Genomic DNA, 21,531 nt, shown 5'->3' with positions numbered 1-21,531 from the left:
TAGATTTCTGGACTTTCGGCATCTATGGCTGTTAGCCCTTCAGGTTTCAAGGATGACGTCCCTCGGCGAGCACACTATCCGGGGAAAGGGGAGGAAGGAAGCGGCCTTGGACTTATAAGTTAGGTACCTTCCCGGCATTCGCCTGGTGTGAATGAGAAAAACCGCATTCAGGATTGCTGGCCTAAAGAAGCTTTTTACATTTTTCGACCAAGTGCCCCCACCGGGAATTGAACCCGGGACAGTTCGCACCGAAGGCGAGAGCATTAGCGACTTCGCTATGCAGGACTACGAGTGACTAGTTTATCGTCCCACTGTTATGGCGTATAGTGTTAAAGAGACCAATTACAAATAAGAGTGATAAGGGATGAATTTATGGAATGAAAACGTTGAAGGAAAGACAAGAATACTAATAAAAGCTATGTACACGGTATTGTCCATCACAAACTCGAATGTCGTGGGTTCTAACAAGGGATCTTTCGCATCAGAGGTAAGTGCCATTGATGTAAACAAAATTCTGTATATGAAGGGTGAAGTGAAGCGTTCATATAATATTAGCTGGGTCATTTAAAAAAATGACCTTTCAAATTGGATTCCTTCATGAGATTTCTGTAGAATACCAATATATTAAAAGAAGCATTTGCCTCTTTGTGTCCCATGCTACCACTAAGCCATCATGCCATGCCCCTTAAATCATGACTGAATCATTTCTTTTCTATTCATTCTAAGAATGGTATATATATATACGTAGTAATAAAATGTGCTTTCATGTCTGTATGACAGTAGTGCAGTAGAGTATTACCTAAATTAATGTTGAGAACAAAATAGGTAATCTCGTTATCTAATTTAATTTTCTGTAGTTGAATCTTCTTTCCAACGAAAGAGATTAAATCTTGGAAGTCTGCAACTGACAAGCTCACAGAAAGTTTCCAGCAAACCATGCTTCAGTTAATAGTGTGAGTTAATAACATTTATCTCTGCACTGAATGAAAAGAAGAGTACCTGCTGATAGAATCTACATTATTCTTCAAATAAATCATCCTTATCAACGCCCACTTAAGAACACCTCAAAAGAAGAGGGTCTATCCCCGGAGTGAGTGACGTCATTTTTGAAGGAATCGATGTAACTGCGCGCCTTATTGATTCGACTACTGACGTCACGGGGACTGCAGTGAGAGTGCAGGAAGTGAGAGGGCATGACGCGATCCATGTGGCGGGGCCACTCTTGGGCCTCAGTGGGCCACACATTAATTAATTTATTGAAATATAGAAGTGGTCGACGAGGCCCATCGACAGCCGAACTCTTAGGTCTTGGACTAGGAGACGCGTGGGCTATTGGTGTGTTCGTAATATCTGGACAAGTATCCTGTGAAGAGACCGGTCCAGGGGCCACATTGGCACTTGTTGTAGGAGCTGCAACGGCTTTTCTCTCAGGTACAGAAAATTAAAATTTCTTTATTCTTACGATCTGTTTGTTACATCTAGTTGATAAGATGAATAATGGCCATCAACATTAATGTCTATAAGTTTGTCTTCGCTTATACAGCCCTGGAAGGGATTTATATATAAAAAGAATGCAATTAACAATTTGGTAATGTCGAGACAATTTAAATTCGAATCTATTGTTTGCTCTGGATGCAAATGCTGGCATAGTACCTTCGATAGGGAATCTTACTCTTCTTCTCCATTTCTTTCAGCTAAAGAGTGTTTGAGGGAATTTACCGTTCATTATTGAGGCAAACAAAGGTCTTTGACCCCGTGAAGTCTCCACATAAAAATTGAGCTTTTTTTTTTCAATTTTAGGAGACCCAGGTTCAAAACTATGACGTATCTACCCCGAGGTTTTACAACATAATCGTTGTTTTCTTAAAATGAATGCCGATTTTGTACCTATCGGAGTAATTTCTTTCTCTATTTTGTTTCCCGGGCAGTGCAGTACTTTCTTTTTTAAAAAATGAAATGAAATCTTTAAGTTTTACGTCCCACTCTTATGCCGGCTAGGCTAAAGAAGACGGTGGAGTGAATAAAGTGGGAGAAAACGGGCGAACCGTGAGAAAATCGAAGCACAAGTGTTTGTCCACCACAGAATACACTTGGCGCGATCGAACCAAGGACCCCCTGCAGCAGAGGTGAACGTGAACGCTCTACCACTAAACTACTGTGGAAAGAAAGTGTGTGTGTGTGTGGGGGGGAATCTGACCATCTATTTCTCTCAAAAGTCCTATACTGTTATCCATAGATTAAATTGAAACCATTTTATTTTTTTTTAATCAATAATAAGTAGGCTATTTTAATTTCCTAAGTATTGGTAGAAGAATAGAGCATTTAAAAGAGGATTGGGTAGTTAGTTTTACTTTTTTTTCAATATAACTATAATACTTCGGGAGTACCTCAATCTTCAGACAAATGTATTTAAAGGTCGAATAGCTGAAAAAGAACTTATAATAATAATAATAATAATAATAATAATAATAATAATAATAATAATAATAATAATAATAATAATAATAATAATAATAATAATAATAATTGAAATTTCAGATTTGTATTATTCTTTGCCTGAAAGCAGGCTCTATCCCATTTACCAAACGTGTAGTAGTAACAAACCACTAGAATGCGATTAAATGACCTGTTTCTTTTTCTTTCTTTTTTTTTTGTGTGTGTGTGGTTCAAAGAGGTAGACGGGAAAGTTGAAAGTAAGGAACTGAACTATAGGAATAAATGAAGAATTAGAATTAGGAGTTTGAAATACAACATCTGGGGAATTAGGCTTTAATACATTATCTTCTAAGAATCTTCACAAATCTACTAGCAATGCAATCGCCTAAGCACTAAACATGTCACAGTGGATCCCGGTGGAAGCGCGTAGAAGTAGTTCTCATCCATACCGCGAAGACGCCACAAGTGATAACCAATTCTGCCATCTACATATTTAAACATGAACTACTTACAAAACAGCAGCAAGATCGTACAGACCAACGACTGCTTAGCCAATCAATTGTGTGCATTGTAAAGAAGCATTGTGTCATCTAAGGCTTAATCCTATTGCTAAGGACATACGCAGAGGGTGGGTCCTAAGAGTCTGAAAACCTCGAAATTCTGTCATTTTTTTAAAAAAAATAGCATAAGTTTAGTCGTGATAATTTATCTTCATATTGAATTTGTACTCCCAAAAGATTTGGACCCTTACCGATATAATTCCCGGCGGGAGCTCATGTGGTTCGGATTCCACGTTAATCAGTAGGTCCACGTCTCATATAGCCTCGCTGCTGAACGGGACGCTAAACTAAAATCAACTCAACCCTTACCGATATAAATTCATGCGTAAGTGCCTACCTACTCCCATTAATTAAAATTACGTATTATTATTCATTTTTAGATGGAATTAGAAGGTTTGGATTCGTTGAAAAGTGTAAAATAATATACATAGTTGGTGATGTGAGCAACCAAATGCTGCAATTGTTCTTCCTTGCTCTTTGCATGATAGCATTTGTATGGTCACAAAATTTTAACTGCCTATCAAATGTGTGTGATTCCCAGATCTTTCATAATGTCTGTTGTTTCTTTTCTATTTCCACACCATTAACTTCGTATTTACTAACATAATATGGTGTTTGAGTTATATACGTCGTAAATTTTGCTTGTGCTGATTTGAAGTAAATTATATTTACATATAAATTTATTGTATTGAATTATTTCTGTAGCAAATAGTTGTCATGCTCGTAATTAACTACTCTTTACTCGTTATCATTATTAATAATAGTTTTAGTGTTAGTATCATAGCTGTTACAATTGGAATTAACTATTATTATTATTATTATTATTATTATTATTATTATTATTATTATTATTATTATTATTATTATTATTAATAATAATAATAATAATAATAATAATAATAATAATAATAATAATAATAATAATAATAATAATAATAATAATAATTTCAGATATGGTACATTTTGAGATCTGAACCTTGATTGTATGTGAAGTTAAAATCAAAGGCTATACCACGAACGGCAAATGATGGCTTAACACCCAAAACAAACCAATGGCCCCTAAATGAGGGTTAGTTTGTTTTATGTTTATTAAACGTGTTTAATAATTACAGAAAATTAAAAATGTTTATAATAGAATGTGAAATAAAATACTTTTTAAAAAAATAAACTACGTCAACATGTTAAAACAATTAAAAGAAGATAATTAATCATCCACTTTGTACTCTCATTTGCGTAACTGGACGAACGGAGACCTAAAGGAAAAGATTTTTCTGTCCAAATCTCATAAGTAGTGGGGAATTTTAATATTGTAGAAACTGATTCTCCTTCCCTCTTAGAAATGTAATTTTCAAGATGATGAAACATATATTTTATCACTTTTTTTATAATCACAAACAATACAATTTTTGCCTAATTATTTTACATTGAAAATTTAACAATCAAATATTGTTTTTTTACATTTAATTTACACATTAACAAGTAAAAGAATTTCTATTACATTTTAACTTTTTTCTTTTATGATTTTCTTAATGAATAATATTCATGAACAAAGATGGCATTCCTTTGTCTACATTCCTAAAGCTCATCTTATCCTAGGTCACTTTAAACGCTTTGCGTTTCATCAGTCTACGTTTGTCTCATGAACTGAGAATTGAATGGCGTACCCTTTGGAACAAAGCTACAGAAAGACTTCACGTCGAGGATCGTAGTAGAGAAATTTAAACCAATCAGGAAGAGGTAGAGAAGAACGTTCCGCTACTCTTGATTTTCTTATATAAACATTATCCATAGTTATTACGGTATACATTTGAGTATTCTTGATTAATGATAAATTATCAAATAATATACATTATTGTGATAAGCTTTGCAACAGCACTTTCAAACTTTCGCCGAGATGATTACAGAAAAAAGATCTCCAGTTCCTTACGAGAGGGTAGCGTTCCCAAAACTGATGCAACCTTCTTTCTTTGCACTGCCATACTGATGCGTTGCAGTAGAAAAGAGGTTGCTCTAACATCTTCTGACGATAAATAAATGCGGTGTCAGACTTCTTTTATAAAGTTAAGACCTTCGGGACCCCAGGAACCACTTGATTAGATAGCTATAGTGACAAAATTATATTTGTCAAGTAAATTGCCGTATTTCTTGCGTTTTTCTGTTTCACGGCGAGCAGCCACGTTGCCAGCTTGTGCTAAAGAAGAATGTAGATTTGATAGGGCGAAGGTATCGGAACAAGTAAAATCCCATAGAAGTGCTTTTCCTTTCTTCCATGGTATTAGGGTCATACCATCTGGCCTCTTACCGTCTGTACGACTGGATCCCAACGGTTCGCGTATAGAAGGAACGCCGCTGGAGTGGCGTGAATGTTTTCCCGCACTATTGGCAGAGGAGAGTATGTGAAGGCCCTTCTTGTTTACGACACTTCTACAGGCAGGACATCTGTGTTGCTCGCAAACATCTGCTCCCACTGGCAATTCGAAAACTGTCGTTGGGAAGATGCAATCCTAAAGAAGGTGACGGGATACCATGGAGCCAAGTGCCTACTTCAGGAGATGCTGTAGCTAGGAGTCTGGCCTTGTCTTCTGGGTTATCGGATGACTGAAGTAGAGAAGAAAAGTGATTATTTATAAGGGATCGTCCCAAGAGGATTGTAATCCTCTCTTGTCAAGATAAGGGGGATCTGATCCCACGATAAACGACCACTTAGAAATGCTGTCGTTGATATCCGAATCCGTTACAAGGCTAAGATCTTGTTGGAAAATGGTCTCGATCAATGGCTTAGCGCCATAGAATGAAGACAGAAAGGATAAAATAGCCAGATCCTTGGCGCGACGAATGCCGAGACCTCCGTGGTTAACAGGGAGGGACGCCTGCAACCAAGAGTTATTGTTAAGGGAGCAATTCAGGATAGACTCTAGACCGGTTTCTAAGGTGTTGTCATAGCATTCCAGAAGATCAGCATCCCGTCAAGATGGAGCACAGCGAAGAAAGTATAGCAGCCTTGGCATGGGCAATGAGGCACGTAGTAGGTAAAAGGCATAGTGTGCTGAAATCAAGGAAAGACGTGCAAAGAAGAATTCTAATTTAGAAATTTTATCTTTTAATATTGTTCGTCTTGCCTCGTTAGATAACGCTGCTTCTAGTAAGCTGGCTGTATCTGTTGAGATTCTTTGAATCCCAGGCGCGGCTTCGTCAAACAGCTTGAAGAGGTTATTAGCCTGCTCATTGGAGACTCCGAGAAAGCTGACCTCACATTTGGAGAAATTCATTTGCAATCCGATCTCCTTAGCCTGTCTACGTATCATTTCTAATGTCTCTAGTACTGTATCCTTGTCTCCAGCTACAGTCCCGTCATCCAAATACCATATGTTCAGTTCCGTATTGATACTGCTAACGATGGATTGTAAAGTTAGTGCGAACAAACCAGGGCCAAGAGGGTCGCCTTGTTGTACCCCACGCTGAGAGAGGATTATTTCGTCTCCTAAGTATAAGTTGCTCAGTTGCGAGTAACACTGATGGACGTATCGATAAATTGATGTTTTTTTTTGTTTTTTTTAACCTGTATGAGCATAGAATCACGATTCAGCTCGTTAAATGCGTTTCTAAAGTCTATCTTCATAAACACTTTCTCCTGCTGGTGTGGAAAAGAGTAGTACATACGAGCAGCGTGGACTGCTGTTTCTGCTCCATGTGGGACGCAAACCCCCAGTTGGTGTTGGGATAGAAAATGTGTTAGAGGTTCTCTAATTCTATGTCAAATGATTTTGGCTGACAATCTCCTCCACACATTGCCTACTGCGATGGGACGAATGCCGCCATTTTTCTTCCTCAAAGCTATTAGTGATGCTCCAAAGAAAATAGGTCTAATTTCCATGGGCATATCACCCGTAATAATCAGGTGGATAAAAACACAGATGGCGTTAGTCAGGCGGTCTTTAGCTTTGCAGTTTTGGGATAGTAGGAGGTCCTTTAATATTGAAGGACGGACACTGTCCATACTTCCTGATGACCCGGAGGGAAAGGATTTAAGTGTCTTCGTAAACTCGTCAGCTGATACTCTAGGCGCTACAATACTGGGCTCAATGAGATCAGGAGGTTCAAAAGGGTGGCTGTGAGCCAGATGTTTTTCTTTTAATGCTTCTAATAATGTTGTATTCGGAGAAGTTATAGTATCTTCTGAGATGAGAAGCCGTACTGCGCTGCGGACATCACCGTCTACTAATTTGTTCTCGACACTTTAGTTAAAAGTTCAAATACCGAGTTTCATGCATCCAACTTAAGCAAATCCTTCCTTACTTTATAAATATTTTCTGAATAAACAATGGGTAATTCGAATATTAAAGAAAGTGTCCCCTTTGTTCTTTCCCTTTTATGTGTTGAATTTTCAGTTTTTTTTTCAGTGGAAAGTTTATGTGCCAAGTTTCATTTTACTACCTTCAGAGATTTGCGAGATGCACTACTCTTTTAAAAAAGTCTTATCCCAACCTTTTTACGATACATATTTCCAAAAATTCTTTCTCATATCCTGCTTTCGTAAGAAAATGATTTGTTTTTAAAATTAAAATTTAACGACTCTATTTGTAGTAGTATGCCCAGAAAGTCACTCATCTTAACTCTTTTATATAAGAGTACAGAAGATAAGCACAGTCAAACAAATGGACTTTCATGAACAGTTTCCGATTTTTTATGACTAACTTATCTGTACATTTTCCACAAGCTGTGATTTTAAATTCACGCACTGTCAACACCCAGGTTTCAAAAAGGTAACAAACTGGAATAATAATAATAATAATAATAATAATAATAATAATAATAATAATAATAATAATAATAATAATAATAATAATAATAATAATAATAATAATAATATATGTAGTATAATATGTAGGGCCTATATATTTATTGTCTTATCGAAGCTTTAGTAATTTGGAAATACACTTTTGGTTTGCTTTTAATATGAAAAAAGTCTGCTCTCCTAGAAAAGTTTGCAAGTTACACCCCTAAATGACAATGTATTGGTTTCTGCAAACATATTGTGTTGCATATTATATTAGTAATTTAGCGTTATTTGTTGATTTTTCTTGCTTATACATATCAACTCTATCAAAACACACTGTGAAATATAGTAACTGTATTGCATAATAAATGTTCCTTGTTCAGTTTTAATTTTACTGCTTTCTTAATGTATGCAATCAGTATTTAATGTTTACTTGTGAAATATCTAGTGGGCTTTTGTCCTAATTAAGTAAATTTTGGTGGGCTTTTGTCCACCTTTGGAAAGGTAGAGTGAGCTATTGTCCTACTCTTAATAAAGTACACTCCACAAAATATATTTTTCAATTCTGAATGCTTGCTTGGTTTCAGAAAAGTCTGGTAAAATATGCTTTTTAAACATTTTTATTTATTTCTTTTTTAGGAATTTGTCATGGGATTCTCGTATATCCAATTGAAAGAAACGAATTTCTTAACAAATTATATAATTAATTCTTAGAATGAAATAGGTTGTATTATGTAATTCATATATAACTGCAGAACAGATAATGATAATAAAAATTTTAGTAGTACAAATATAGCCGTTACCATTGGAATTAGCTACATTCATAATATTATTGCCAGCTAGTTACTGCATCGTAGCAATTTCGTGTGGTGGTGCCGAATTTCGGAACTAAGGCAAGTGAATGAAAAAGGCACAAGAACTAAACGGCACACGACCTAAAAATCATTTCGCGGCACTAGTCCTAAATGACATAAGACCTAAACGGCACAAGATCTAAAAATCATTTTGCGGTACTAGATCTAAGCGGCACAAGACCTAAACGGCACTGGTCCTAAACGGCACAAGATGTAAAATTTAGGTCTAGTGCCTATATTTTTAGAACCTATGCCGTTTAGGACTTATGAATGTCACCCTCCCCCTCCCCCTGGTAAGCATTTTTTTTTAATTCTCAGGATCTGTTATATTTAGTGGCTTTCAGTCTGTTTTATCTCATTCACGTATGATGTTTCCTTTCACACTTTTTCCTGTTCATATTGTACTTTTTTTTAGAACGAATTACCAAAAATATCGGTCAGGGATTATTGATAAAAATATTTCAGAATCAAGATGCAGATTGAAACACAGTAGTAAAGATAACAATAAGATTGAATAGTAAAACCTTTTGTCCCTAGCCCAATAAAACGAATGCTTAGTTCAATATCAAAATAGTTAAATCGTGAACTTAATTAAGTCACCCTGTTTTATGTATTCAAATTTTTGAATTGCCATACTCAGAAGTTGAAGAGAATAATTATATACCTAATTCTGTGAAAAAAAAAAAAAAAAAACAAATTATAATATTCCCTCCCTTTCTTCTTCGCTCAAATTAGGGACATTTAAGAATCCCGAGAAATATTTTCGGGTCGTCGGGACGCAGTTCTCGATTCCGTGCCAGTCCTGGATTTTCCGGGACGAATGGCAACCCTATGTGCAGACTACTGCTGGAAAATCTGCGTCATAATATGCACTTCCTGAAACGGACACATGCGACGTAAAGCAAATGATTTTCTGAAACTTGAATGTGGAAAAACATTGGTTGAGCAAGGACCATCTTCCAGAACCAATCGCCAAACAGTGCCATTTCGAGCATAAAGTCATGCTCAGTGTGAGGTGGAACTACGTGGGCGTAATTCACTTCGAGTTCGTTCTTATCGGCCGTACTATCAATAAATAAAGACTTTTATTTTGAGCAGTTGGAGCGGATGTGTGCTGCACTACGTTAAAAATTATCTTGCATTGGTAAACCGCCCTGCTGCAACAGCATATCGCAAAACCACATTCAACTCCAAAAATTAAAAAAAAAGAAAAAGAAAAAAAAAAGAAAAAAGAAGGAAATACATGACATCAAACTAATACCACAGCAGGCATGTAGCCAGGATTTCGTAATAGGGGGGTCCGGGACTAAACACTGTGGTTATCACACCAGGGAATGGATTGTTCTAAACTATTTTACTGGCAACATATATAGTTCGTTTAGCCAGGATTTCGTAATGAGGGGATCGTGACATGAAATATTGTGGTTAAACACCAGGGGCTCGATCAATCTAAACTATTTTACTGGCAACATACCCATATTGGTTTATTAGGACAATAAAATGAGGATATGTTAGTAAGTATTTTAATAACAAACTATAAAGAAATCTCCAGTAAAAGAATATTTTAAAAATATTGAAAAAAGCTATAGTCTTTCGAGGTCATTCGAACTCGGTTCGTCTTGTCTTCTTTTTCTTATCTTCGTTTCATGCCGTCAAGGATAGCAATAAGATCTCTTTGGCAGTAAAGACATCCTATAAAATGGATTAATGTTGCGAAATTGAAAATTTCTTTAACACGTGTAACTGGAATCTATGTTGCCAGGTTCATATTATTGGTAATTGTGGGCATTTCTTAAGTTCTACCTGAGAGTCTATCTGATTGAACCGGTTTATCGATTGTCATTTGTAGTCCATAGGATTAGCATGGAGCTATATGGAATTCGGAATGCTCCGTTTCAATAATGTCCATTTAAAACTTGAACCCCTTCCGTTTCATCCACACAAACTCTTCATTAAAAAAAGTAACAAAAAGTTTGCTGTAGTTTTATATTTTTAACGCTGATTATTTTTTGTTGTTTCTTTTTGTTTCATCGTTCCTTAATTTTTTCATTTATGGTTTCGAAGGGGTCCGGACCCACCCCTTGGCTACGTGCCTGACCACAGCGGATATGTAGTTCTGACCTATCTTCTTCGGATTAGTACCTGAATCGGTTCAGTTCCTAAAATTACGAAGCTTCACCAACCAGCAACAGAAGGAAACAGCTATCACTGACTCCTTTAGCTCTAACAGTAAGAGAAAGGTGTGCTATCGATGTAGAATATGTGAACTGGCAAAAAAATCGTTGAAGCCAGTCCAACAAGAGGCTATGCCTTTTCCTCCCACATTCTTCATTCCACCATTTCATTCATTTCTCATAATCACCGTCTCCTTTAGCCTAGCCGGCATAACCGTGGGACGTAAAACTCAAAGATTTCATTTCATTTTTTGAATGTTAACCAGCTTTCATTGTACTGCAACAGTTGTGTTGTGTGCCAGAATATTGCAAAACTTATGACTCAACCTTATATTAAAGTTTAAGAGTTAATTATATTTTTTCTGCGTAGTGTTGTAATGAAAAGTTTGATGAAGGTATACTCCAGTATCATTTCCATCTCAATAGACGGCGTGGTTATTGTGGAGCATCAATTTTAGGTTTACAAAAAAGAACGTTTTGGTCTATTTTCCGAAAAGCATTCCATAAAAGAATATTTTTGTCCATTTTCCGAAAAGCATTCCAAAAAAAAAGAATGTTTTTGTCCATTTTCCGAAAAGCATTCCAAAAAAGAAACTTTTGGTCCATTTTCCGAAAAGCTTTCCAAAAAAGAATATTTTTGTCCATTTTCCGAAAAGCATTATGGCACACTGATTCACATCTTGTTCTGCTCGATTAGATTTATGAATTAATCTACGACTTATTTTTCGATATTTTTTCCTCCCGTTAAACGCAAATAATGTTGTACAATTTGTCTGAAAAAATATTGCTGTTTGTTTAGATTTTCTCTTTAAGTAGCAAACTTTATTTACGCGCAGTTCCAGGTTCTACCCCATTTCATATAGTACAGGGTTACCATAAATGATTCATTCGTTTTGAAAAGGCTATATTTTCAAAAGTGTTACACGTACACGCATGAAAAATATTTGAAAAGAACCACAAACTCATTAAGTTTGTCTTATATATTCCACACGTGGCAGCACAAGTCCATTATCTTTCCGATCGAGTGTGGCAATGTGGCAGAACGAGGTTAGTACCGGTCGAAAATGAAGGGAAAGCAAGAAAAAAAGACATTGTCTGTGTCTTGTCATCAAAGGAGCACATATTAGTGAACATTTGTATCTAGGCAGAGGGTGTATAACCTTTGTGAGATTTGTGTATCTTTTCATATATCTTTCATGTGTGTTCGTGTAACACTTTTGAAAATATAGCCCAGCGTTTCCCAACCTTTTTCAACTTGCGGCACACTACGGGTGTGACTTGAATTCTCGCGGCACACTTATGGATATTATTTGTAAACCTAAAACACAGTGGCATTTTTCTGTGATTATTGATCTCCTTCTCACAGACAAGAGAGCTCGAACACTGTTTTTTCCCCGTGGTAAATCATTATGGTTATTTTTCATTCTAATTTAAAAATAGAAAACAATTGCAAAGAAATATTGGACTCAAGTTTTTAAAAATACGCTTTCTTTCTAAAAACTGTATCCAACCTTTTACTAAGAAGGAAGATCACTAAATAACGAACGAATGAACAAACAAATCTCATTTACTTTTAAAACACAAATGTAGGTAATTTGTCGAAAGGATTGAATTATATTTTAAATTTTCAAGTTTCGAAATGGTCTGCAACAATAAAGAAGTAATAATGGTTATAACAATGACAACAAATACTTTTTTCAACATTAGAAATGTACAGAACAGTAACACGGTATGAAACTTAAAATTGTAGATTTATAGTAGAGGTCCATAGTAACGTGAAATGCAAATATATATATATTTTCCCTACCTTTTACAATTTGATTCCTCTAAAATTAATAATTTTGTTTCGATTCCTCGCGGCACACCAGCGGCCCATTCACGGCACACTAGTGTGCCGCGGCACACCGGTTGGGAAACGCTGATATAGCCTTTTGAAAGTGAATGAATCATTTACGCTCAGAGACGTAGCTAGAGCGGAGCGAGCGGGACGGTTGCCTCGGGCGCTGATAGAAAGATGGCGACGAACCAGCAAGAAGAAAGGAAAAAAAGTGTTGGAAATCAGTGACGATGCGTTGCTCCGAAAAGATATTGGCGCCCTATTAAACCAATATTGTTATAGCTTTGCAAAAAGAAATAGATTTGATTTTAAAAAAAAAATGTTGCTCGCTTCGCTCGTAACCCAAACGTTTCAATAAGAGTCACAACAAGTTTCTACGTATTACTTAAAGGAAGTTATTATATATATGATTTGTTAATGACGATGTAATATACAAGGTGCCGACTAATCACTTATAGTGTACGCACCAGCGTTTTCAAAATCAGAAACAGTCAAAATCTGAAATAGTGCTCGGTGTTTTGATGGTGATGAATTTGCTTAGTTAATCATGCTTTTCTACCCAATCGGATTAATCACAACGGGGAGAATGAAGGTATGAAAATGAAAGGAGTGAAGAGACACGCAAGCTACCTTTTGCGCGGAGATATTAAAAATGAAGGTAAACAAGGGAAATAATAACATTTTCAAACTTGAAGCAGTTGTAGAATAGGGGCTTAAGGAATCAGAACTTAGCGAATTTCGTCATTTCCAAAGACAAATAACTTCTTTTCATTTTTTATCCCATTGATTTTTTTTTATTCCATTGCCACATGAAATCCTTCCAATTTAAAGGAAATTATTGGGATCGTTACTGCACCAGTGCATACATTTATCTGGTTGATATTTTTTATCTATCTACATACACACAAAACATATATACACATTATACGTATATATATAAATATATATATATATATATATATATATATATATATATATATATATATATATATATATATATATATATATATAATGTGTGCATATGTGTTGGTGTATTTTTAATACGTTAATTAATAATAAATAACCTTAAATTCAGAACCTTCATTCATTAAGAAATTAAGTAATTACTATAATTTCAAACGTTGGTTAATAAATGTTGTGGTTTAATTTTCGTCTTGTTGAAACCAAAACAAGTTGCAGTGTCACAAAGCAGACTTTGTCAAAGTGTTTTGTTTGTCACAGTGTATATAATATGACAATTGAAAAATATATACAATCTATTAAAACCGCGCATCACAGATCGAGTGAAAGTTACATTATCCATGTATGGGATATGGATAGTCTCCGCTAAAATCATTGTTAATAGCAATGATATTGACGAATTGACTCCATTAACAATCTCGGCCGACATAATCACTCTTGCTGTCTATTGCAAAAAAAAAAAAAAAAAAAAATCTCCTTTGTTTTCAAGAACTATCGTGTCGGGTATCGGACGGACGGACAGTACAATTATGTGAGGCCTAAAGTGTTTTAGCTTAAAAGCGTAGTCCCAAATCGTTGTCTGGTGCATAGGCAACCACATGAACAACTAAGATGTGAGGGTTGCATAACATGTAAGGGAATTTGCTTCACCGATCAGTATACTCTCACATAGAAATACAGGGTGGCCCAAAAATAGGTACAGTACCGTACTAATCAGAAAAAAAATGAAATGAAATCTTTGAGTTTTACGTCCCACGGTTATGCCGGTTAGGCTAAAGGAGACGGTGATGATGAGAGATGAGTGAAATGGTGGAATGAAGAAAGTGGGAGGAAACGGGAGAACCCCGAGAAAACCCACGAGCACGGCACCGGGTTTGTCCACCACAAAGTTCACTTGGCGGGGGCTGGGATCGAACCCGGGACCCCAAGCACCAGAGGTGAACGCTCTACCACTGAGCCACCGCGCCCCCCGTACTAATCAGGTTATTGCATTTTATATTATTTCTTATTGTTATCCATCAGATAGACTTAGTTTCTTTAATATTTGTTCTTATGTGTTTTTACTTACATCTTAAGCTCAGCAGAGCCAAAGCAAATAAACCCATAAACTAGAATGTTATACTTGATCAATGCAGGGATGTATATCTATTTTTGGGCCACCCTGTGTATGAGGAACCGGTATACAGGGTGATTGCCCATATCTTGGGATCAACTAAATGAATCACCTACATCCAAGAACTCAACTTCTAATTCTTGATCCTGTACGTCCTGGCCAAAATTGATGTCGATCCATCAAGTTTTTTTTTCCGAGATTTTGTGTCTCGCGAACAGACAGAGAGCAACAATGTGAAGGGGTTTTTGGTAAACCAAAGTCCTTAACAATCACTTGTTATTCAATGTCTCATAGCAGGTATCACGTTAATTTCGATCTCGTCTAGTTTATATTGAAAAGTTGGTTTATTTAGTTTTGTCTGGATTTCTAAGAGTTTCTAATTCTATTTATTACTTTTTTTCTTGTTTGTTTCTGTTTTTACACTATAATGTATGGTGTTTCATCAAAATATCATTAGTTTTAGTACCCCTACGTCTATTATTCTTGTGAAAATAACAATAATAGTAACTTTTAAAATAATCTACCTTACCATTTTTGTAAATATATTGGTGATTTTTTCATGATATTTTTATTTATAAAAAAATGTACCTTACATATTCAGCGAATTTTTTATGCCTGCCTATCCTCTTTTTTTCACTGTGTTCTTCTATTGGATTTATACAACAATATTTGTAGTAATAAGCCTTAGGCCGAATTTCGTGTATTTATGTCCAGTGACAGGAATAATAATAATAATAATAATAATAATAATAATAATAATAATAATAATAATAATAATAATAATAATAATAATAATAATAATAATAATAATAATAATGTTTTCGGACACTTTTATGCTATAGATCAGTTTCATAGAATCGAAACGTCATAAGAGGCAGTCCAGAACAAATAAGAACAAATTCATATATTTTTAAGTATTGAAAAAAAATTATTAAAATCGGCTGTGTAGTTTTAAAGGTTACCAAAACTAAATTTTTACCTTTCAATACGTATATACATACACGTGAGATATTATACGTATATGAACCTATGTGTAAGCTAATGTCACAATTCACACACACACAAAATCAATACTTGCCTAAGTTGGGTAAAAATTAGAACGTGTAAAAAATAGTGTCACGTGATTGCCACATCAAAACCTTATTTCGAAAGAGAAATAGAAAAAAGCACCAGAAAATTGAAGGAGTTTCTTTTTTTAAAAAAAGTTGGTGCACGAAAATAGTACTAGTGTCATGAAATCTCTGGGCACGAAAACGATTTATCTTTGTGATCACTAGACTGGCCTCACGGGTGTTTGTTATCATTCGTGAACAAGATTGGCTGTAGGGCTTTACACATAGGAATTAAGGAACCACTAAAGGAAATTAAATGTTAGATTGTTATCTCTGAATCACATGACATTATAATTCAGTATTTTCACTTAGATACTTAGTACGGAGATTTGATAATTTCATTTTTTCGTGCGTGGAACTGTGTGGTTTGAACTGTTCAATCACTAGCAGTGGCGCCGAAATATATAGAGAAGGTGGGGGTTGACCTTTGTCAATGTCAACACTGACAGGTTATATCGTTGAATTTAGGAGCTCTCACACACTACAACGTACCGCTAACTACACTTCATTTTGATATTAAATATTATGCTTTTTAATATCGTTCTCAACTGCAGCTCTCCTCTTCATATAATTCCTTTATCTCCAACTACAACTATAAACCCTTTTAAATTTTAGTACCTATTTGTAGGCTCTACGGTAGTGTCTTCATTATTCGATTTAAAAAGTACCAATAAAGTTTTTACTTCGTTTTTTTTTTCCAAGCCTGGAGGCATTGTAAAACACGTTAAGTTGGTTTCACGCCTTTCTGCGTCGAGACATAAAGTGTGATAACGTCATAACCTTAACAAATATTTTTATGCCTATTTTTATTATTTTTGATGGATTTTACTTTTGCACCTAGAAAATTGAAATTTTGCACACATATTTAACGAACCCCGTAGTATTTTTCAGATTTTTTTCAGATCTCTGCGTTGAAACAGGAGGCCCAAAGGGGCAAAAACTAAAAAAGGATTATTTTTAACAAAACATCCCTTTTTAAGTTTTTTTTTCCGCCTCAGAGACATGATGGAGACATGTGAATGGTACTGGTACTGTTTGAAAGTCTGTTTTATTCTGAAGAGAATGATGAACGAACCATAATCCTAGCATAAATAGGGATGTCTCAGGAAATTTTTATATTACATCTGGGTCTTTTGGAGTAATTTGGGGCATTGTGTGGCTCATTGGTAAATATTTTCCCGTCCTTACTATTCAAGATAGAAGTTTGAAATTTTTCACACATTTAGTACATCCCTTACTATTTAAGTTGATTTTGAGATATGTGCGTTAACACAGGGGGTCCAAAGGAGCTCAATTTAAAAAAAAATCCAATTTCTCTCGGGATTTCAGAAACAATTTCCCGTCTCATGCACATGATATGCAAATTTAAATGGTACCGATTGAAAGGCAGTTCTATTCTGAAGAGAATGAGATACAAATCATAATCCTAGGATAAATAAGAATGATACTGTAGCTGCTTGACTAAAAGTCTATAATTTACCTAATAAAGCCATAATTTAGAAGGGCTTTAACAAGTCAATTTCCTAATCATATTCTAAGCAATGCGATTCCTTTTACTCTTATTTACTATCTGCTATATTATTCATTTCTCCGCCAACATTTACTTTTTTACTTCTACCATATCTATTGTCTCTCTCAAATAATATCCTAATCAGTTTCTTTTCTTGTTTTTAACTATCTTCATTATTCTTCCTCTCTTCTTCATCACTTATTCCTACCTTCTACCATATTTTCTATTACATCCCCAATCAAACATTTTCTTCTCAAATATCAAGTTGTATAAAAAGTATTCAGCATTAACTAACTAACTCTATGGTCTATGGTAGTGGTTCTCAACCGATATGTCACGATACACTAATGTGTCACGCAGTCCCCTGAGGTGTGTCGTGAAATTTTAGAATTTAAAAAATCATGAAGAATTTAATAAAAATTCATTAAAATCGAGATAGACTGTATCAGCCAATACCTCCAGCGGTAGCAATAATGCTCGCTGCTACATAGAGTCATGGAGACCTGGGTTCGATTCCCGACGGGACATCATGTGGTTCAGATTCCACCTTTGTTATTGGAAAATAATTGTTATTGGAAAATAATATCATGAAACCATATATGTGCTATATTGCTTGATGACCTTCTGTCTTTTTCTGCCAACATCATAAGCCCGTTGCTAGGGAACTTTTGTGGTTTCTGTTTTTTTTTTTTTTTTTATGTAACGCGTGATTTTTACAGACCTCTTCTGAAACAAACTTAACGCTGTTTAGTGGGTTCTGCAGAAACCAAAACAAATGATAATCTGACGGTATCAGGTTTTGATTATATGGTGGATTCATTAAAACTTCCCAGCCAAGTTATCTCAATTTCTGACGGATCATTAAGGATGTAAGCAATATAGCCTTGTCAGCGTGGTATACGATACCCTTTCTGTTCCAGTCGTTTCTTTTGAATTGCTAGGTGCATTCGCGCTAATTGTTGACATTCATTCTTACAGGTTCGAATCTATCGTTCTGCCAGGTGGCAGCAGCTCGTGATGCACGATGCCTTTACAATCTCACTAACCGCAAAGCGTAAACTTCCTGGGCGTCAGTGTTGGTTTTGCCTCTTCCTTGCTTCGATCACAATCTTTCCGCACATTGCTGTGGTAGGATATCCAATTTTCATCAGTTGTGATCAACCATTTTAGATATGGCTCGAGTTCGTTACGTTTCAGTCGAGATTTACAAATGGAAATTCGATTGAGTAAATGTTTTTGGGTCAGATTATGTGGTACCCAAATGTCGAGCTTTAACATCGTTTGGTGGTGGATATTTTGGTGATAGCTGATGTCATAACTGCTTACATATAGGTCTTGCTCGATTTTTGCTATAATATCGTCCACGCTTGCTCTGATTGGTGGCCCACTGCTGGGAGCATCTTTCATATCAAAATTTCCAGAACGGGGAAGGTATTTTGCCTATATACAGTACAGCAGCATTTGCGTCAAAGCACATATTGTAAATACAGTTTCGCGGAAGGTTCACTCACCTACACGGCTCAATATCTTACGTCTGTTTATAAGAACTCAATAAATTTTTGTACATCTACTAGCTTCAACTGTCTGCCGCTAAATGAATTTAGGCTTCACCCGCTGACTCATATACCTTTAGATTTCGGACACTAACACTATCTAATGCGCAAAAGGCTTATTATATTTTAAATGAATTACTAATGTCCTAATCAGGTTATTTTCCACTTTTGAACTATCCTTTCCAACATTTACTCTTATCCTTCTATTATACCTTATATCACATCTGTAGTAAGAAAATTTGTTATCAAATACCCTAATTAGTTTCTTTTCCTCTTATCAACTATGTCTAGTATTGTTGATTTCTTGTTGATACTATCACATCTTTGTGTGTGTGTGTGTGTGTGTGTGTGTGTGTGTTGTTTTACCTAGCCATTTTTTCCCATTTCCTTCCATATTTATTTTTGGCAAGTCTCTAGTCGCTTTCCATTGTTCGTATTGCATTGTATTTTTAAGCTTTATGTTTGACAATTCTGTCCTTTAGGCAGGGGCGGATCCAGAACGGACTTCTGGGGGAGGGTGTAATACTGCTACTTATTGCTGCTACTTATAAGAGCTCTTAACTCTGGGATGGGTTTTATTTATGTACAACATAAGAAAGTTTCTTCTTCTGTAGGGGAAATCGTCCCTGGATCCGCCCCTGCCTTAGGTTAAGTAATTATAAAGAAAAAATATTGATTTAAAATATGATAATATCAAATATCCATGCAATGAGTTGGATTCGAAATCACAAATGGTAACTCTTATAGTTGCCAGCAAGATAGCGTTGCTTTTTCGTAATGCTCATGTTTGTGTTACACGTACAATACAATACTCCATATGAAATGCGTGCGTAGTCCTGACCCCCCCCCCCCACCATCACGCAATTCTTCGAAAACAATTTCAATCGTTTGTACTTCGTTTGCTCCCATTTGCTCCCATTTGCTCCGCAGTAACTCCGTTTGCTCCCTTACCGTCCCCGAGAAAATGGAACCTTAAAGTCAGGGGGCAGAACAACGTCGTCCCAGCCCCCCCCAACTAAAAATAATCTCTTAGGGGAACGGATGGTGGCATTCGATTGTACTCCGTTTGCTCCCATTTGCTCCGCAGTTTCTACGTTTGCTCTCCTACCGTTCCCGAGAAAATAGAAATTTAATGTGAGGAGCCAGAACAACATGGTTCCAGCCCCCTCCAATCAATAGGAGATAGGAAAGGATTGTAACATTCGCTTGTACTTCATTTGCTCCCACTTGCTCCGCAGTTCCTAAGCTTGCATCCTTACCGTTCCCAAGAAAGTGAAACTTTAAACTGTAAGGGGCCAGAAAAAAGGATCCCAGGAACTTCGAGGGGTCAGAAAAAGTGATCCCAGCCTCTGGAATTAAAAAAAAAATCACAGAGAGGAACGGATGGTGGCATTCGCTTCTACTTCATTTGCTCCCATTTGCTCCGCAGTTTCTCACTTTGCTCCCCTCCTGTTCCCGAGAAAATGGAACATTAAACTGGTTGTTCAGGAAAACGTAGTCCCAGCACCTCGAATTGAAAATAATTTCAATGAGGAACGGATGGCGGCATTTGTTTGTTCTTGGTTTGCTTCGCGGTAGCTACGTTTACTCCCTTACCATTCCTGAGGAAATGGAACTCCTGAGGAAATGGAACTTTAAAGTGGAGACTAGAACAAAACTGTCTCGGCATTCCACTCAAATAAAAATAATAACATAGGGGAGTGGATGGTGAGATTATTTTGTACTTCGTTAACTTCGATTTGCTTCGCAGTTCCTTGGGTTGCTTCCCTAGCGTTCTCGAGTAAACAGAACTTAAACACGTGATCTCAGCCACCCTCCCAACTTATATAATCGCAGAGGGGAGTGGATGTTGGCTATATCTCGTTTATTCATACTTGCTCCACAATTGCTCTGAGTACTTGTCTACTCCGATTGTTGTTAAGAAAGAGGAATTTTTAAGCGGTTGATCTGGAAATGTGATCCCAGTCCTCAACCTCCTAAAAATTGTAGTAAAAAATAATTGTTTGCGTGATTTGCCCCGAATTGCTCTGGAATTGTTTCACTTATTTCCCTACTGTTCCCCGACTTTTAGAAGGTTGAGGACTGAGGAACTGCGAAGCAAATCGAAGCTAAAGAAGTACAAAATAATCCCACCATTCGCTCCCCTATGTTGTTATTTTTATAGTGGAATGCCGAGACAGTTTTGTTCTAGTCTCCACTTTAAAGCTCCATTTCCTCAGGAATGGTAAGGGAGTAAACGTAGCTACCGCAAAGCAAACCAAGTACAAACGAATGCCGAAATCCGTTCCTCATTGAAATTATTTTCAGTTCGAGGTGCTGGGACTACGCTTTCCTGGACCACCAGTTTAGTGTTCCATTTTCTCGGGAACGGTCTTTTGATATAAAATTTGCTACATACATGTCTTTGCTGATTATACACATACTAACACTATAAGAAATACCGGGCGAATTCGTTATCAAATTATATTCCTAGAACAACATATTTATAGACATGCGACAATAATTTTGTAAATGAGTGTTCATAGTAGATAGATTAGATTTTTTGGATTACGTGTTTTCTAGTGTGGAATCTGGATTCAGAAATTGACAATATTAAGACACTTGAGGAAAACCTATGAAGAATATGGATTTGTTCGTTTAAGCA

At 36.1% G+C, this 21,531-nt stretch overlaps 1 protein-coding gene across 1 annotated transcript in view; it reads left to right on the top strand.

Moving 5' to 3' along the window:
• Positions 1–1,160: 1,160 nt before the first annotated feature.
• The window catches only part of LOC145672119 (solute carrier family 7 member 14-like), a 62,360-nt gene continuing 41,989 nt past the window's right edge, over positions 1,161–21,531 (top strand). The window contains exon 1 of the mRNA XM_081741397.1: positions 1,161–1,431. Coding sequence (XP_081597523.1) covers positions 1,194–1,431 — 238 coding nt within the window. The 5' untranslated portion in view covers positions 1,161–1,193. The remainder of the gene's footprint in view (positions 1,432–21,531) is intronic.

The sequence above is a fragment of the Thermobia domestica genome, chromosome 15 (assembly GCF_964235325.1).
Source record: "Thermobia domestica chromosome 15, izTheDome1.hap1.1, whole genome shotgun sequence".
NCBI classification, from domain to species: Eukaryota; Metazoa; Arthropoda; class Insecta; order Zygentoma; family Lepismatidae; genus Thermobia; species Thermobia domestica.
This window is presented reverse-complemented; position numbering and strand designations above follow the sequence as displayed.